Raw genomic sequence first — 18308 nt, 5'->3', positions numbered from 1 at the left:
CTTCTCTCACCTGCCAATTTCGGAATATTCCCAAGTTTGAAGCGAGATATGATAATGATATGATTGTTCTTCCTCAAGCGATGGGACGGGTCACTGACTTCCCCAGGCTGATGTACAACTGAGCATCAGCTCGCTAGTCATACTTCCCATCATCCCACACATCGTTTTGCACAAACTCAAATCACGTTCCTATCTTACCAGCAGCGTACAAGAGATGTAGAAAGAAACTAGGCGTTTGTCCATGTGGGGAAGCTAGGAGGAATCGGGATGCTGCAGGAAGAACCTCTTTGTTAAGAGTAGTTTAAAACTACTCCGGTCAGGTATATTTTAAGATTTTTCAAAGACATTTGCAAAATCAAATTCATTCCCTTCAATAAAAGGCAGTACCGTAGCAGTTCATTAGTGCAGGCAAAACCACCTAAACAACAACTTCTAAACCCTGTGATTCTTTATTTTGGCCTCAATATTCGCAGGCCAAGATCGATTTGTTAAAATAATCCAGACTATTTTTTTCCATCCCCATTTTTTCCCCCCAGACTAATCCTGCCAGGACCACTTCTGTTAGAGAGCCCTGAAACAGAGAGCACCTCGGTTCTAACGGCTCCCGTGCATTCGGGCAAGAACTCACGGGATCGTTCACGTAGACAGAAAGCGAAAAGGCAGGAAAGGAATCATGGAGCCCAAAGCCCAGCTTCTCACCAGGACAACGCTTCCTGGAGTCCGTCAGCTCTCATGCAGTTAATTTAGTTTAATTTGTCTGTGCTACTGGCAGAGGACACTGGAAGCCACAGCTCTGGGTCGCATTTGGTGCTTTACAACTACTGGCGATTTTCTTCCGCACTTGGAAAAAATCCAGAGAAGAATGTCCTGAAGTATCGCACGGTGCCTCCTGACCGCTGAACCCATCCTGGCCTTTTGTTTATTTCTTTATTCACGGAGATTTTAAAATAGTCCAGGGAGTTTAAAATAGGACCGGGTTTAAAGCCAAGTGGAATGGTTGCCCACGCACCTGAAATCCAGCCGCCACAGGGACTCAGGAGTGATTTTATTTATTGTCACAAATTGAGTGAGTTTGCAAGCATTGTTAGCACATTAAAACCAAAATGACTACAGGTTTACGAGTGTAAATGAATCTTAGGTCAAGATACAACTTCTATTAAGCTGCCTTGCCAGAAAGCATCATCGGTAACTGTTTTCTCCCTTGCACTTGCATAACCACTTACCTATGTATATTTATGCTAGCACATACACACAGCACACAGACCACTAGCTACAACAGTGAAAGAGTTGTTAGTATAAATGGTATTATGATTTCCTCAGACATCATTTTCTCTATTGTAAAACTCTGTTTGTAATCGCCTATAACTTCAGCAAAATATAATCTGTTGCACTGATTATTTTTTTTTATGCCGAAGGTCCCCTTATATTGAATTTCTGAGGAGAACAATCAGTCATAAGGATAGTCTGTTTCTTAGAAAACTGACCATGCATATACACTTTTTGTTCATGTTTGAAAAAAATTCCAGCAAAGTCTCTAATTCCTCTAATTTTGGTGACTGAGGCAACCTCAGAAATACGTTTTGGTAGAATCATAGAATCTTTAAGGTTGGAAAAGACCTCTAGGATCATCAAGTCCAACCGTCAACCCACCACCACCATGTCTACTAGCCCATGTCCCGAAGTGCCATGTCTACAGGCTTTTTGAACACCTCCAGGGACGGTGACTCCACCACCTCTCTGGGGAGCCTGTTCCAATGTCTGACCACCCTTTCAGTGAAGAATTTTTTCCTAAAAAAAAAAAGACTCCTCTGACAACCCGTTAAGCTTGTTGAGGTGCAAGTCCGCGAGGAGACACGGTAACAGACCTCCCTACAGCTTCGCAGCTGAAAGTGTCCCCACCGCTGTGCTGCCCAGGCAGGAGGTCGCCCATGGATGCAGCGAGCTGTGGATAAAGACGAGAAGAAAGAAGGCTGAGAGAGTTGGGGTATCTCAGCCTGGAGAAGAAAAGGCTCCAGAGAGACCTTATTGTGGCCTTTCAGTACTTAAAAGGGGCTTATAAGAAAGATGGGGACAGACTTTTCAGTAGGGCCTGTTGAGATAAAACAGGGGGTGATGGTTTTAAACTGAAAGAGGGTAGATTCAGACTAGATATAAGGCAGAAATTTTTTTATGATGAGGGTGGTGAAACACTGGAACAGGTTGCCCAGAGAAGTGTTAGATGCCCCATCCCTAGAAACACTCAATTCACTGTCTGTCTCCTTGCTCTCTTCTCACTAATTTCCACTTGTAGTATCTCATAAATTTGCCATTTTACCAGTTTGTATGCACAAATAAACACAGACACACGTTCAAACCAAAAACATTGAAACTGTTGCACATTAATGGGTAAACAGGACAAAGATGCTATTTTTTTACATTTTGTTTTGCATAAATTTGATTCTAGTTTTTTGCAAAATTTGAAACATTAGTGTTGTAAGCCAAGCATTCTCTTAAATGTTGCATCAAAGCTCTTATTCTTACAGTAGAGATATAATTGGTTTCCCTTGCTTGGATGTATTTTATCTGAAGCTGCTTCTTCTTTAGAGAGATAAATAACAATAAAAAACCCCAATAAAGCATGAAAAGATTTTATCTATTCCATAAAATAATCAGTTTGTTTAAATCACATCTAGCTTACTTGGTATTTTAGCTAATATTCAGTTAACTTGTCTAATCATCAATCACAGAGATCAGACACTAGAAGTGAGACCACAAACGTTTGAAAAAATTCAGATGGCATCACTTATAAAACACTCTTTATTCCAACATCCCTTCAACAGACAGGCCCAATAAAAACTGTTACATATTCCAAGCAGCTTTCGGAACGGGAGCTCTGGGGGATTTCACCCGGTGCCCGAGGGACATCCTGCACTGCTAAGAGATGTAAAGAGCCAGGTTTGGGGGTTTTTTTTTAACCTCTCTCTAGATATAGGTAGCAAGTATAAAATGCAACATGCTCATAAAAAAGCAAACCCAGGCACTACAGAGTTACAACATTTTTCAGCAGTTGCAAAGTCTGCAAATTTCCAACCACTAGTATTCCTCTCCCCTTTGGCTACGGGCAGTTAGAGACTGTCCAAGAAACACAACACACATACCCAAATACAAGCTATCTACATAGACCATCTTTTATACTCTACCCTGCGTTTCAAAGAAGCTGCAGTATGATTGACAAGCTGCTGAATTTCACATGTTCGCAAAATGAAGAAAGCGCAATCCTTGAGGAGGGATATAATCTCACCTCGTTAAATTCCTTTCTGAGACCACTCCGTGGCCTGCTCCTCACTGCTCCAGTGTGTTTAACTCAATATACATCCTTTCACACGCTTGAAAGATGGGGAAAAAATAAAATCTGAATGTTTTCCTTTTTCTCTATTAAAAGTTATGACATTAAAATAGCTTTAGGTACGCTGCGTGAACTGCCAAGAATATCCCTTGAAAGACAAATTTAATCTTCAGTGTTGGCACAGGTAAACTAATGGAATATTTAAGTTTCAACTTTTCCTTCCTAGTCTTTCCTGCTGCCTTGCTAATAAAAATTTTCCTAATCTTCCTTACATAAAACAAGGCGTAGAGGAATATTAGTATTTCAAGGAACATACCAACAGATTTTTCCCCACTTTAGGAAATAAAGTGGAATTTAACTGCAGCACCAGGAGCCCCAGGCTTCCCCAAATAAATGGACTGCAAAGTCCTCTTGTTCAAATTCCCAGTTCCCACTGTGCTTCCTAGAAGTTCCACCTAATACGGGACGCCCCTTCTGCAGCCGATGGACACGGGCTGTGGTGTTGGGTTTTGGGGTGGTTCTGGCTTTTGTTGCAAACATCTGCTTTGCCACAGCACTGCAAAACAGCGCACGCTCGGCATCCCGTCTGGGACGCTCCTTGATTTCGCTATAACAAATCTGCCAACCATTATAGCTAACCTGTGGAGAACGTTCAAGGAATGCCAACTCATTTGGTCTTCCTCCCAGCCTGCAGTTCCATCATCCGGCCTCACATCTCCAACTCTATGGAGCCGAGGGAGACGAAAGCTAAACACAAAACGTTTCTGTAAGTAACCTGCAAGAGCAATCTTTCCTCTGTGTAAAAACTATAAATGATGTGAATTCCGCTAAGGTACTGGGAATTTGTCCCTTCCCAGGCTCTGCAGTGTGTTCGGGACTCAACGCTGCCTACAGACTGGAGAGATGTATAACCTTTACAGTACCACTGTGATGTGGAAACTGCAAAATTTCAAGGAGACTGAACTGTTCACTGATGCTCTCCAGGCAGCTACTAAAACTGAGAAATGGTTCGAGCAAAGCAGCTTCTTAGGCTTTTTTCTGATGTTTAGCTACTTTGTATTAAAAAAAAAAAATCCCAAACAAAGACAGAAAGTGGTAAATATAGTTAAATCCTGCCCTGGCAAGGCTACAAACTCTGTCCTCGAAGTTCCAGTTCTCTCACATGAATTCACTTCCAGTGACAAGTGCGGCCAGCATCCTTAGCGGTTTGGGTTTGTTTTTCTTTTTAAAGGTGCAAGCTGGTACACGAATGCTTATAAATCCTACCTCATGTTTCAGAGAAGAAAGGCTCCAAGTTCCCAGCCCTTCGGTGACATCTTGATGCAGCCAAGAGCTTAGTCTTTGAGCTACTGCAGGAGTAACCTTTCCCCCTTGACATTTGCCAATGTACTCTGCAATGACGCTGTGCTAAACATGCCAAAACCTGAAAACACATTGTGTACAGCTCCAAGTATTACTAATCCTGGGAAATGTATGGAACGCAGCAGCAGTTGGTATCTGGGAGGAAAAAAATATCCAGTGCAGCTTGTAAAGTTATTGCTATTAAAAACACGTTCTCGTTTCGTGTCTTAAAAATCTGCCATTTAATTTGAAAATTTTTATAGTTTGTCTGAGCTCAAATTTTTACCTGTTCTGAAGAGCATGAAGAAAATCTGTTCACGCATGTGCACATGCATTTGTATAGTGACGTATCTACCAGGAACAAGAAAAACAAACGGTTCCTACTCTCTCTCCCTCCACCCCACACTTTGACTTATTCAATGTTTCTAGACCACTAACCACGTACAGTGCTTTCCAACGGGCACTTTGTAGTCTTTCTTCATGCAAGGTGCACAAAATTGACAGACGCTACGGAAGCCTTACTCCATCAAACAGAGCAGAAGGACAACTTCACCTCTTCTGCAGGTTAGGCTTCTCTTTGGACTCAGCTGAAAGCACTGTTTGCCTTGATCCCCAAACCAGTCTGCCAGCATAGGCTCACGCTCAGCCTGTGATCAGCACCAACCCCACGCAACCCGCGTGGTTATTTCCTCACCTTGGACTCAAAGAGCTGCCGAGCTGCAGTGTCCTACAGGAAACCCCGATGCAATGACCGTGGATGCTGAAGAACTATGAAGGAAATGGACTACAGCGAGTCGCCTGGCTCACATGCTTTTACTACTTTGCTGCCGGAGGCGGAGTATTAGGCTAGATGAACTAGTCGCCCTGCCCATTAAAGCATGTTTTATGTTTTTATGATTTCTCCTATTTGTCAAGGTCATTTAGAATTGTAACCCTGGTCCTTCGACACATTTCCAGTCAACCCCTGCTTGGTGTCATGTGCAAATTTAGTGTGGCTATTCCTTTGCATCATAGTCATGGACGAAAATAAGGAACAGTACTGCAGAAAGCACAGACCTTGGCAAAGCCGATCTTGATGTATCATTCTGTCTTGATGGTAAACCATTACAGCCACTCTTTGACTCTTTTTTAAAAAATGACACATTTCCTTAACACATTCATGCAAATTTCACGTGCAACAGGGTCAAATGCTTAATGCTAAGAATATGAATGTGACCACTTCGTTTAATAGTAAATATGCCAAAGAAAATGATGAAAAACAATCAAAGAACAAACTTGCATACTTAGAGCATAAGCCAACCCAGTGTCTTTACAGCACTGCATAAACCTTTCAATATATTCGAAAGGCATAATCTCCATGAATAGAAAGAAGCAGGGAAAAATTTGAGAGCCATGACTGAAATAAAGTGATTCGTTTGCACCAATAAAGCCACACAAAACAGGGAGAAACTTGCAGCATTTACATACTAGCTGAAGGCTGTACGCGTAGTAAATGTTTTTCCTCTTAGCAAAGAGGAAATGGGATGACAATCAAACTGGCTTCCTGCAGTTGACTATCGGGTGATTACTTATACCAGGTGCCTATAGTAAATTGTAGAGAGTAGATTATATGGTGACTTCCTCATCGTTTTAGCACAGAATCTCTTACAGCCTGTTTAATCTTTATGCTTTACATCATAGTAGTAATTGCGGGTTTTTTCAGAGAGATCTTAGAGCTTAGTTCGAATATACTGACACCAGTTTTAAACCTTTTAGTAGCCGCAATAGATCTGAGATCTAACTTCTAACATTAATAACTGACATACACATGAACTACTTTTAAACAACCCATAGTTGTATGAAAAGCAGTGAAGGACTACTTCTCCTGACTGGTCCCAGAGACCATCACAGCTGGGCAACTACAACAGTAGTAGCAGAGAGAGAAGTAATAGGTCTACGCTAAAATAAGCAGTATTTATAAAGATTTCCTTCTCCTCAGCCCCAGACGAAAATGTTATATGCTGTCCAATATTTACAATTTGACAAATTATCAGGTCCATAATTCTTTGGAAAAGGGACAGGAAAGCATACATCATAAAACCAAAAAAAGATCCTGTGATGTGAAAATATCTAAGTTCTTCTACTTAGTAACATTTTAACAAAAGTCTATATGAAAGTCTTAGAAAATTGTGCGCCCCACAGGGCACGTTACTCTCCCATGTACTGAACAACAGGAACTTTATTCCCATTTTTATCCACAAACCCCATTCAGCCTGAAAACCTATCAAGAAGCTGCACTGAGCAGGGACTGTACTCCTTCCCCATATTTCCTGGTGGTAACCGACCTCACTCACGTCCTTCGTTATTTTATGTCAGCATTGCATGGTTTTTTCCCCACCGCGTAACCGCAGTTTCCACTGTACTATAGCAGAAATCTAAGAACACGTGCTCTGAAAGCTGCGGGGGTAAAAAAGACAGGAACGAGCCATTAGTGCCCGGGCAGCCTTAGGTCTCACTTGCACAGCACAGTTGCAGTTGCCAAATTAAAAATGTGTTTACAAATGTAGGTGAGCAATTCGTAAGGGATAAAAACAAAGGTCTTGTAGAATTATTTCGTGTCTTTATTGACCATTTACATTATGGCTAATAAAACCCCAGATCTATGCGCTTTTCAAAATGGGAAGAATGAACTGCTTTTGAGAGAATTAACGAGTCGCCGCCTCTTTCAATTTCAGAACAGCAATTTGGGGGGAAAAAAAAAGAGAAAAAAAGAATCCCATTTCTTGGGATCATCTACGTTAAAGTTTGTACAAAACGAGAAGATGGCCTTTGCCGAGTTCCTGCAGACAGTGTTCATGCATCAACAAACACTTGGAATTATTCCGCATTTACTATGAAGACTGGGACAGTGCTGGTCAAATCCTTCTATACTGGAGTCATGTGGGAAAGGAGGTTTACACACTATAGATAATCTAAAATTATTCTGTCTACAATGTGTATTTTAATGTTTGTTGAAGGCTAAATGTATTTTTGCTGCATTGTGAAATACGTATATGGCAGCCTAAGTCACAGAGGCAGCTCTTATTAATCATTACTACAGGATAAATTCAAATGACCAAACTCTTAGTAAAAAACAACTTTTAACTTCTTCCTCTTAAAATTGTTGTGTCTCAGGACCTAGTAGAGAAACTGAAAGCACCCTTGATGCTGTTAACGTCCCGATTCAACCTTTGGTGGAGCTGGATATATATGCAACATCATATTATCACATTTTAAAGGCCCATCATTATCTGAAACCTTTATCCTCAGCTTAAAACCTTAACCTACCTAAGGTTAAAAATATTAATTGTGCAACTTTCACCAGGTACTACCTCTGCAGAATCTTCTTCTCCTCCACCCAACAGAAAGCTGTATAATAGTGGTATTATCTGAATTTCCCCCTCCCCACATCCTGTTGCTGGCATGCCAGCATCTTGGAAAATGAGCAAATGCAATGCAGTGAGAGGCCTGGTCCTGGAAAGCACCCGGTGTACTCAGCGTCTCCCACAAACTTCCTCTACCACACACAAAACCCGAGTTACAGACAGACTTCACGAGGCAGTAAATGACTCCTGTGACATTTGTTGGGGAGAACGCAAGTAAACAGGAGGGCAAAAAAAGAGTATCTTTCAGATATCAGAACTGGAGAAATAGGAGATGGCTCTTTTTTTCTGCTCTTTTGGAAGTATCTTGTGAGCTGGGCTGAAACGAGCCTCAATGTACACAAACAGGGGACTTTGCATACCACACCGATAGGATCTGGCACTGGTTTTAAAAGGAGAAACTTGACGTATCGCCATAGAGCTATTTATAGTCACTTCCATCACACAGTGAAAATCTGACCTACTCTTCTTTTCAGGTTTGACAGACGCCTGACATCTAATTTTTTGAAATTATGATGAAAACCCATCATAAAAGCGACATGAAAAGCAAATAACCACTTGCAAAAAAAAAAAAAAAAAGGGCGTGGAGGGGGAAACCACAGCTGTGATAATGTCAGCAGTGAAGGTTAACCTCTAACTACAGCAGTCTGGAGAGCTTGCTCTTAGATTTGTTGAACCAGCAGGCAGGGCTGGCATTTCATATCACGGTCTGTAATACTATGCTGCTGGGATATGATTAGCTACTTAAGGGCACGTAATTTGCAGTAACTCCACTGACCAGAAGGAAGTGAAGTCTAAACTTACCCCGACACACAATGAGAAACAGGTCTCAAACAGCCAGCAAACTCACATGCTTTATAAAGTGCAGCCTTTTTTGCAACTGAAACCTGAGAAAAGCTGGGAGAAGGTGTCCATCTTATGAGCGAGGTCTTCTCTGAGAATATGAGGAAGACCAGAATGACATTACTAAACAAAGCCAAAGTTAACGCAAGCCCTTATTTAATGTAACTTTTATAAACCTATTTCTTCAGATCTACCACGGAAAACAGAACCTGCAAAAGCATTGCTCAAAGAATAAAAGCTATCTTTGGTGTGTATTTTACCTGGACGGCTCCACTGGAGAAGAGCGGTGGCAGAGGGAAGAACTGTATTTAGATACTGAGAGTAAGCGCTGCGTAAATGTGTGTGTACAAAGGCAAACCACAGCCACTTAGACTTCATAATGGGGGAAAAAAGCAGCGCTTCATCTGAAATACTGAAATCTCAGTTATTGATACCTTTGCTAATAAACCTAACCAGAGATCCAGACTAATTTGCCTGGGTATTAAGTAAAGCAACGTTCGATTTACATCGATCCCCTCAAAGACTACAAAACATCTCGTTAGCTTCCACAGTATCTTCGTTTCTCCAAATAAAAATTCTTACTACCTGAGAAATCAAGTCTAGTTTCCCTGAGCGAGGTTTGCATCTCCACCACGTTCATTCTGGGAACATGCCCAACCCTCCAAAATAGTAAGCAGTTTAGTTTATTCTTGCCAAAGCTAAGATAGATACGAATTTTTTGTATCACTAGGGGAAAAAAGTTCCATTCTGAACTATGAAGAGTCTGTTACATGATCCACTGAAATGAATGGAAATATTACTCATCACTTAAGTTTTAAGCCAGATATAAAAAGCTGAATCTTAAGAACTGACTTTTGTTTAGGAGAACGGGTGCTAGGAGCTAAGGAATATTTGAGCTGCAGAAATTGGGAAAGGTAACTGGCCCCTTCAGTTGTCCCTAAAGTGCCAAACAAAGCTCAGATGCAGGAGACACCTAGGGCCACATATTTTCCCATTTCTCATCTTCCAGGGAAAAAAACTCAAAACAAACCCCAAACCTTCCTTTTCTTTGTTAGAATAAAAAAACAGCCCCCAAAAAGGAGCAAAAATCAATCACAGATTTGCTTTTTTGCTGAGCTCTGAGGAAACTGATACCTGGATCTGAGTTTCACTCCATGAACCTGCCTCTAGTTTCTTTTTTCTAAAGTGGTATCTTGTTTTAACAGATACTGTCTTAACTCCGAAGACAGATCCACAACTTCCTGCAACAGCAGATCTCACAGGAACGCTGTCAAGAGCAACGGCAGAAATCTTGCAAGTTTTCACACGTTTCATGCTCACAATCTGAAAGGCTGCCAGAGAAATGATGACGAGCATCATGACAAACCTAGTTTATAATTACTCGCTCAAAAGGGTGAGTGATTCCTACTGGGTAAATGTTACACTGCCAGTTGCACAAAATGCTTCATGACCAAAAAAAGGTCAACTACTGCAATACGTATGGGACGCAGAGCAAACACAACCTGAACTTCAGCACTAGACGCTGCTAAGCCACACAGTTACTTTTTAACAGAAGGCCACGGAAAGGAAATTTTTAAAATTTCAGTTATAACTCCCCTGCAATTCTCAATAATCTTTCAAAAAACTAAAAATTTAAATAATTTAAAGAGCGCACACACCCTTGCGTGGTCACAGAGACGGCTGCTGGTGCACAAGGCTCATTTTTGAGACTTACTAACCCTTTCTGGAAGGAAAATGCTTTTAGGAAAGCAAACGCAGCCCAACCAGCTGAACTCGTCTCAGGTCCAGAGGTTAGAAGAGGGAAAGGGTAACCAGGGGTTCCTGTTGTGCACGCCACCGAGCACCTGCAGCGGTTGTCACTGCTCCAGCTGGGTAGACCTGGTCCTCGTGCAGGGACCTCGAGCTAGGACTGTCAGTGTCAGACCCCTCATATTTGAAACAAGCATAACAGAAGTGGTTTTTGACTCCTACCTGGTAAAAATAAATCTTCTCGCATTTCTGCTCTGGCTTCTTCAGAGAAGCATCGTTTTTTTAACCACTCAGCTTCATATTCGCTTGCGTGTTCGTCAGGCCATGTAATAGAAATCTTCCAATATAAAATGAAAGATAATTTTAGAACAAAAAAAAATTTCAAAAAACATCACCCAGAACAAACAAAACAGTCCTTAGAAATTACAGAAATTGTAATATTTAGATCAATATCACAGTTAAGCCTTCCCTGTAGCATAATGCCAAACAAGTAATAAAAACCCAACCTGAACATCATCCAAATTCTGATACCTTTTATAAACGGTCATTTTCACATGAACCCATGACCTAATTTGCTGTTTTGTGTGGGCTGCTTTCCCTGTGGGAGCTGTGTTTAGCAGAAAGAGGAGAATCACAGAAGCTGGCACTTATGACTGGGGAGAGTGCTACCCCGCAACTCAGAAGAGAGCAAAAATATCTTCCAAAACACTGACAGCTTGTTAAAAAAGGACAAGACAGGCAAAAAAGAAATGCTAGGAGACAAATCCCTCTCCTAATTTTGAAGCCTTCCCTCTTTCAAATAAATTTTAAAAAGGTGTGAGTATTTTTTTTTTAATTCCTGAAAAAAACCCACAGAAAGCAAGCATATGGCTTTACTTGTCATGAACTGAAAGAGCTCAGAGCAGCACACTCAGCTGAATTCTCAGGGCTGTTGAGCAGCTATCGACTCCCATTTCACACAATCACAATACATTTGCCTATTGGAAGTGCGAATTTAGACGGCATTAATTTTGGTACCAACCAACCAACTTGGGAGCCCAGAATCCCCCAATGCAGACGCTAACCCTGCTCCTGCATGGGTCAGCCTCTGCAAACTCACCCTGCAGCGAGGCTGCCCCAGCTGCTACAGGGTTGACTGCTGCATCTTTAACGTGTTTAAACCATCTTTAAGTGTAAAACGAAGGAAATGAGTTTGCATATCAAAGGAGCAGTGCACTGCTTTTAATAAAACCTATAAAATCTAAATGGTATATTAAGTTTTTATATAGCAGGAAAGATTAAAATTCATAGGGAGGGCAGTTCCTGTCCTCTCTTGCCCAATAGTCTCCTCTTTTTCATGAGCAAACGTTAATGTAGATAGTAGATGCACATAAAGATACAGACATTAGACCAAGTCTGAATATTGGGTTCAGCTTTGGTTTGAGTGCTTGCTCTAAGTCAAAGGCTTTTGCGCATTGGAAATTAGCTAATAAACTGACATTTTTGTTATGGATTAAGGTCATCACCACTTTGCCATTTGTTTTTCTAGTTTTCAAGCCATTTACCTATAAAGAGGAAAAAAAGTGTAAGTGTAATTAAATGTGTGGAGAATGCCTATATTTTCTTTTCAACGTCTCGTGATGAAGAAACATAACAGCAGATGTTTAAAAAGCACAATTATATTCTAAAAAACAAAGCCTGAGTTTCTTCAGCCTCTGCGTAACATCTATAAAGGGAAGTTTCATATAAAGGTGGGAAGATCTGAGCTCCCCAGGTTGCAATTATTCCTAAAAGCTTTGCAAATACGCGGTAGGGTTTGTGGATAAACAAACTGTGATTACAGTATAACCTGGGATTGCCTCTAATTTCCACATTGACAAGCATTGTTAAACAAGTTTCACGAGGAGGCGAATGAAGGTTTGCTTCAAATACCTTTTTTCTATCTGCCAGAGCGATTTCCTTCACCACGATGTTCACGTCCAGGTCTTCGATGACCAGCTTGCGCGCCCCGGCCGAGCGCAGGAAGCAGCGGGGACACTGGCAGTTGTCCCTCAGCCAGACGCAGGGGTAGCGGCTCTCGCTCCCGTCCTCCCACTCCACGCGGACGAAATGACCCGCGTCCAAAGCTTCCGCCTTCTGTATGCCCAGGTTCATGCTGAGCGGCCGGGCAGTGCGGACCCCCGTCGCAGCACCCCGCCAGCAATGCCGAGCGGTCCCGGCGAGCAGGCTCCTGCCCTTCTGCGCCGGCGGCAGGCAGCACGCCCTGCCTCCGCGGACTTTGGCCCTCGGCAGGATGTTAGCCACCGCCCTCCACATTTTGGGTTCTTTGACGAAATCGTCGGAGGGAGACCGCCTTTGTGGAGTTCCTAAAACATCACGAAGGGCAGTTTATTACTGAGCGAGTACATATAGCACAAAGACCATTTTAAAATGATTCTCCCCTCCCTCCCTCCTGCCTAAACCTTTAGGAACGTTCATTACGTGTTGTTTACATTTTTTGAGTTGCAGAGAATGTAGTCAGATCCACCTATTCAAAAATCCCTTAGTTTAGCAGGGCTTCAATTTGATTCATCATCTTGGCCATCTTTTGTTTCTGCAGTCAGTTCAATACGTATCACACAAATACTCTCTTTTAAAAAGACACCTCGAGATGAATTCAACACATCAAAAGCGGGAGCTACTACCAACCATGTTCAAAAGCTAAAGCTTTAAAGCACACATACCTTAATTCCTGCTGTGGCTACTATGGAAAAGAGAACACAGCATCCACCTCTTGTAAATATGACTTTAGCTACAGCAACGGAGTTTTGCAAGAGCTCCTTTCTATAGATACACGCTTTTGTTTAAAGCTAGCTGCACACTGTACTACAGAAAGATGATGCATCCAAATCTTAAAGTAGAAAAGAAGTTCTGGTCTAATGTTTTTCTTATTCAGAAAAATGCATGGCCTCCCCCTGAAACAAGAAATCATTGCATACATTTTTAATAGAGTGTTTAACCATTTCGAAGTCTGCATATTTGTTCACTTTTTCTGTTGTTTTTGTTCTTAAACCTAGAGGGCAAAATACTGATGTCCTGCCAGGACCACTGTCTCCCCAGTTGTCTTTTACAGGCAGAACCTCATTGGCTTCAGTATTTTGACTCACTAAGACCTACTAGGGTTGTCGGAAGGTGTTTGTTCGGGGGTTTTTTTTATTTCTTTCCTTTGCTACAAGTTAGAACTAGGTTATACATGACCGTTGGGTCTCTTTTTTTTTTTTTTTTTAAATTTCATTAGACTGAATATAGCAAAGCAGAATATTGATTTCTACTTTCTCTTGTTTGCGTGCAGTAGTCCCATCAGAACCCAGTAATTACCAACCTTCACTTGCAAGGCAGTCCAAGCCACAGCTACGGTTTTGTGCATACAGACTTAAACCTCTTGTATCCAAAAATGGATTCATATCCAGATTGAATATCTTTCCTTTTATATATATATATATCTATAAAAATATGTAAACAAACATGCTTATGTAAATATATATATGTATATCTCCACATTAATTCTAAAGCATTGTTCAAGTACTGGAATTTTCCTCCTAACTGTAAAACACAGCAAGACTGGCTGCAGTTTCCTTCTGAGATTTCTTGGATAAAGTTTTATTATGTATAACTGCAAAGATGTGGTATGTTTTAAGGTTTTTAACATGTGACAATTGGATACTTATTCTAACCTCCTTGAAACAAAAGACAAGTAGTGAAACAGAATGAAAGTTTCCAATATACTGAAACTTTAGAATATTTAGTTTCAAAAAAAAAAAAAAAAGGATGACCATTTTAACACAGTGTATACTTTTGCTACATACGTATTGCAGCTCTTTGTTCAAGGCAGTGGATTATTTCATGGCATGGGTCAGATCCACAAATACACTGAAGCAACCAAAATATATTTTACATGGAAGTAGGACAATAAAGATGCAGAAGCATAAGTCACAAAACCATTGCCTAATTGTTTAGGCAACTCAGAGGCTTCTGCATATGAAGATATCTCAATCCCTAAAACGCTAATACTACCCATATCCAAGGTCAGCATGGCGCAGACAGAAGTGAGTATCCTCACACATACCCCTTATCCAGCTTACTGAAGACTGGTGAACAGGTAGTCGCACACCAGCAAACCTTCTAAGGCATGATAGGGTAAAGAAGATCAGAAAATTCCTGACATCTGGCCAATGCTGAATTGTCCAGTGCAAAGCATGGCACTCACATCCACTTGAATTTAAGAACACCGCTAGAAAGCAGATGAGCAACACAAATGGCCAGATCACTTTATTCTGCCTGTCTCCCAGTGCATAAAGGATTCAAGCACAGAGCACTCTTTCCAGAAGTCAGGTAGGCACTTATCCACGTGCTGCTATTTTACACTTGAAATTACGTTCTGTACTAAACTAGAAGCAGAACTCACTGGTTCACCTAAAGTTAGCATGCTCACAACCATGGTCAAATTGAAGAGCAAACAATAATGCAACCAAATTCTCTGCATCACAGGTCTCCCCATTTCTTGTTTCTGAACTAGTTACCTGCGTGAACATGGAAGATGCCACACGTAACTCAGCTCAGTTATCAGACCTCAGATTTGCATAGTTTTCAAAAAAAAAAAAACCCGATAGCTCCTATGAGTCAGACCCTCCCATGTGAACACTGTCCCAGGCTCAAGGATTTTCTGTCCACTTTGCTCGTTATTCATTCATAATCCTCAGCAGCATGACGAGGGTCAGCCTGGATGCTGACAGGCAATTACAATTTAAGCCCACCCCCATCACCTGGAGGCTAGGCTGGGGAGTCTTCCCCAGCTCTCCAGTTAAAAGGCAATGCTCACCACCTCGTGCTCAAAAATCTGTCTCCATCAGTCTCCTCAAACCCCTTCAGACATCATCCAGGCTCCCCTGTTTGCTGACATCAGCAGTATGTTTATTAGCTTTACCTGCACAGCTACTTAAAATTTAATTCTGGTTAACACTACTTGAAGATCACCAAGCTACTCTGGATAACATATGCTCCTTTTACAATAAGGTTAAGAAGCTACAGAGAAATGAAGCATATAGTTAACGTATCATAACCAAGTTTTAGCCATGCCTTAAAACCAGTTTGCTGCATCAGAAGCTGGTCAATGTAACCAGCTCCATGTAGGATGTAGCAGAATTTCACACGGATCCATAAAAACTTAGACAACTAGAGGAAGAGCCAGAACTGGCCTCAGTTTGAACCCAGGATTTCTATCTTGTAAGCGCTGCCCGAGTAAAAAAATAATGTAAACTTCACAAAAAGAGTAACCCGCGACTAAATACAGAGCGCTTACAAGGCTGAATCTTGCGTGCAAGTGTACCAGAAAGCCTCTGCGGGAAAACATTTGCCTGATGCTCTTACCTCAGATCACAACAGAAACAAAGAACCAAACATGTACCACAAAGAGCAAAAAGCTCTGCACGCTTACGTTACTTCACGTCCACGTATAACTGCGTAGGAAGGCCCAGGAAGAGATACTGCCGGAAGGATTCCTCTTTGGGAACCCTCCAGCTTTCGATCTGCTAAATCAGCGTAACTGGAGTAAATGACGAAGCAGCTCATTTACGCAGGCAGCTTCTGTGGGGGAGACGGGATGCAAACGCCGTACGACACGCTTCCCTCGACACTCTTCCCTCGGAGAAGCGCGAAGGACGCGCGGCCTGCACACCCACGGCCGTGCCCAGGCTCACGTGTGGGGCCGGGAAGGATGTCACGGCCGGGGGCAGCCGCGTTGGCAGCTCCGCCACGGGCTGCTGCTGCCGGGCCCGCCCTGCACCCCCCCTGCTCCCCGGTGCCGGCTCCCCCTACCTGCTGCCCGGCTCCCCCCGCCGCGGGGCTCGGCTCGGCTCGGCAGGCCCGGCCCCGGGGAGGACCCCGCCGCCGCCGCAGCGCCCTCCCGGCGGGCAGCGCCGGGGAACGCGGGCTCGCCGCAGCCCACCCACGCGTGGTGTTTCCCAGGGAATTCGGTTCGCGGTTCTCTTTCAGGCTGAAGGGGACGTTTCGTAAACGATTCAGTCCCCTGCGAAACAGGCCGGGGAGAACCGGGCTCGGTTAGTTCCTGGTTATCACCGCACTGACCTTGTGCTTGACGGAGGGAGGGATTTTTAAAAAGCATTTGGCCTTGATTTGAAGGCAAAGCGGTGGAAAAAGCCATCATTTCCCATGGCGGCTTCTCCCCTGGGTGTAACAAACACGTCCCAGCCACTTCAGGCTCCCGGTTTTCAGTGAGAAGCGAGATCAGGCTAAGAACCCTCTTCGGACCATGGGACCAAAGCAAGGACCTAGGAAGAAATGCACCACAGCGTGTCCTGGCTCTCCTCACTAGGTGTGATGCGCCATGTGCCCTTACAACAGAAGCAGAGAGATAAAAAAGAAAGAAAAAAGAAAAAACAAAAAACAAACAAAGTGGGGGCTTTATATGCCCTTTATGTGCCAGATGTAGCCTGCAGCAAACATCACGGAACACAAAAGATGGCCTTTAAAGGCAAGATTTAGTGGGACTACGGCCAAACAGAGCCTACGCTGTGGTATAAAACACCCCCGCTGTTTCAGATGGAGCAGCCCTTGTCTGTACCCTCCGAGTTAAGGGTGCAGATATGTACCCGAAATAGTGTGGCCAGCAGGACCAGGGCAGTGATCGTCCCCCTGTACTCAGCACACTGGCGAGGCCGCACCTCGAGTGCTGTGTTCAGTTTTGGGCCCCTCGCTACAAGAAAGACATGGAGGTGCTGGAGCATGTCCAGAGAAGGGCAATAAAACCCGTGAAGGGTTTGGAGCGCAAGTCTGAGCGACTGAGGGAACGACGGTGGTTTAGTCTAGAGAAAAGGAGGCTCAGGGAGACCTTATCACTGACAGGAGGTTGTAGCCAGGTGGGTGTTGGTCTCTTCTCCCAAGTAAGAAGCAATAGGACAAGAGGAAATGGCCTCAAGTTACGCCGGGGAGGTTTAGATTGGATATTAGGAAAAATTTCTTTACCAAAAGGGCTGTTATCACTGGGACAGGCTGCCCAGGGAAGTGATTCGGTCCATCCCTGGAGGTATTTAAAACGTGAGGATGTGGTGCATAGGGACATGGTTTAGTGGTGGACTTGGCAGTGCTGGGTTAACAGTTGGACTTGATGATCTTAAAGGTCTTTTCCAACCTAAACGATTCTATGATTCAGTGAGATGATTTTACTGTCAAACAAGTCTTGGGAGCAGTAAGCTTCAGGCAGATGAGCTTCCTTGGAATAAATTTAAAACCAGAATTAATGTACCCTTGTTATTTAGTGCCCAATACCTTCTGCCTGGCAAGTATGTTAGTGCTGCATTTATTCGAAGAGTGTGTTTCTCATGGCTGAAGGGAAGGAGGTTCTAACAGACAGAAATATGGCTTCTGCAGTTGAAAGCAATGGTGGGGCGTAGCACCTACCAGTTTTCAGCTGGAGCGGCCCATGCAGGTCTTCCTTTTCAGCTTGTACTGGACTGGAATCCCCACCTTCTTCAGTATGTATAGGCTGGCAGCACGACTGACGTGAAAAAAGAAGAGCCGAACTAAAAAGGAAAAGGAAAACCTTTATTTTCCTCCTGATGGGAAGCTTTTTCCCAGCTGTGCAAGAGGCACCTGCTCCACTGGACACTCAGTGG

At 42.9% G+C, this 18308-nt stretch overlaps 1 protein-coding gene across 3 annotated transcripts in view; it reads right to left on the bottom strand.

The window, feature by feature from the left end:
• Positions 1-16701, bottom strand: part of BBOX1 (gamma-butyrobetaine hydroxylase 1) — a 103663-nt gene extending 86962 nt beyond the window's left edge. The window contains exons 1-3 of one of the 3 annotated variants that reach the window (XM_054828527.1): positions 16492-16701; positions 12571-13004; positions 10882-10996 (exon numbers count right to left, since the gene is read on the bottom strand). In XM_054828527.1, the coding sequence (XP_054684502.1) occupies positions 10882-10996; positions 12571-12954 (499 nt within the window). In that variant the 5' untranslated portion in view covers positions 12955-13004; positions 16492-16701. Of the gene's footprint in view, positions 1-10881; positions 10997-12570; positions 13005-13999; positions 14017-16111; positions 16133-16491 lie in introns of those variants that run through there. The other 2 variants (XM_054828528.1, XM_054828526.1) reach the window with 2 other exon arrangements.
• Between the last annotated feature and the right edge of the window lie 1607 nt (positions 16702-18308).

Source organism: Grus americana, chromosome 5 (assembly GCF_028858705.1).
Source record: "Grus americana isolate bGruAme1 chromosome 5, bGruAme1.mat, whole genome shotgun sequence".
Classification (NCBI taxonomy): domain Eukaryota; kingdom Metazoa; phylum Chordata; class Aves; order Gruiformes; family Gruidae; genus Grus; species Grus americana.
Note: the sequence above shows the minus strand (reverse complement) of the source record. Positions and strands in the feature narration are given on the sequence as shown.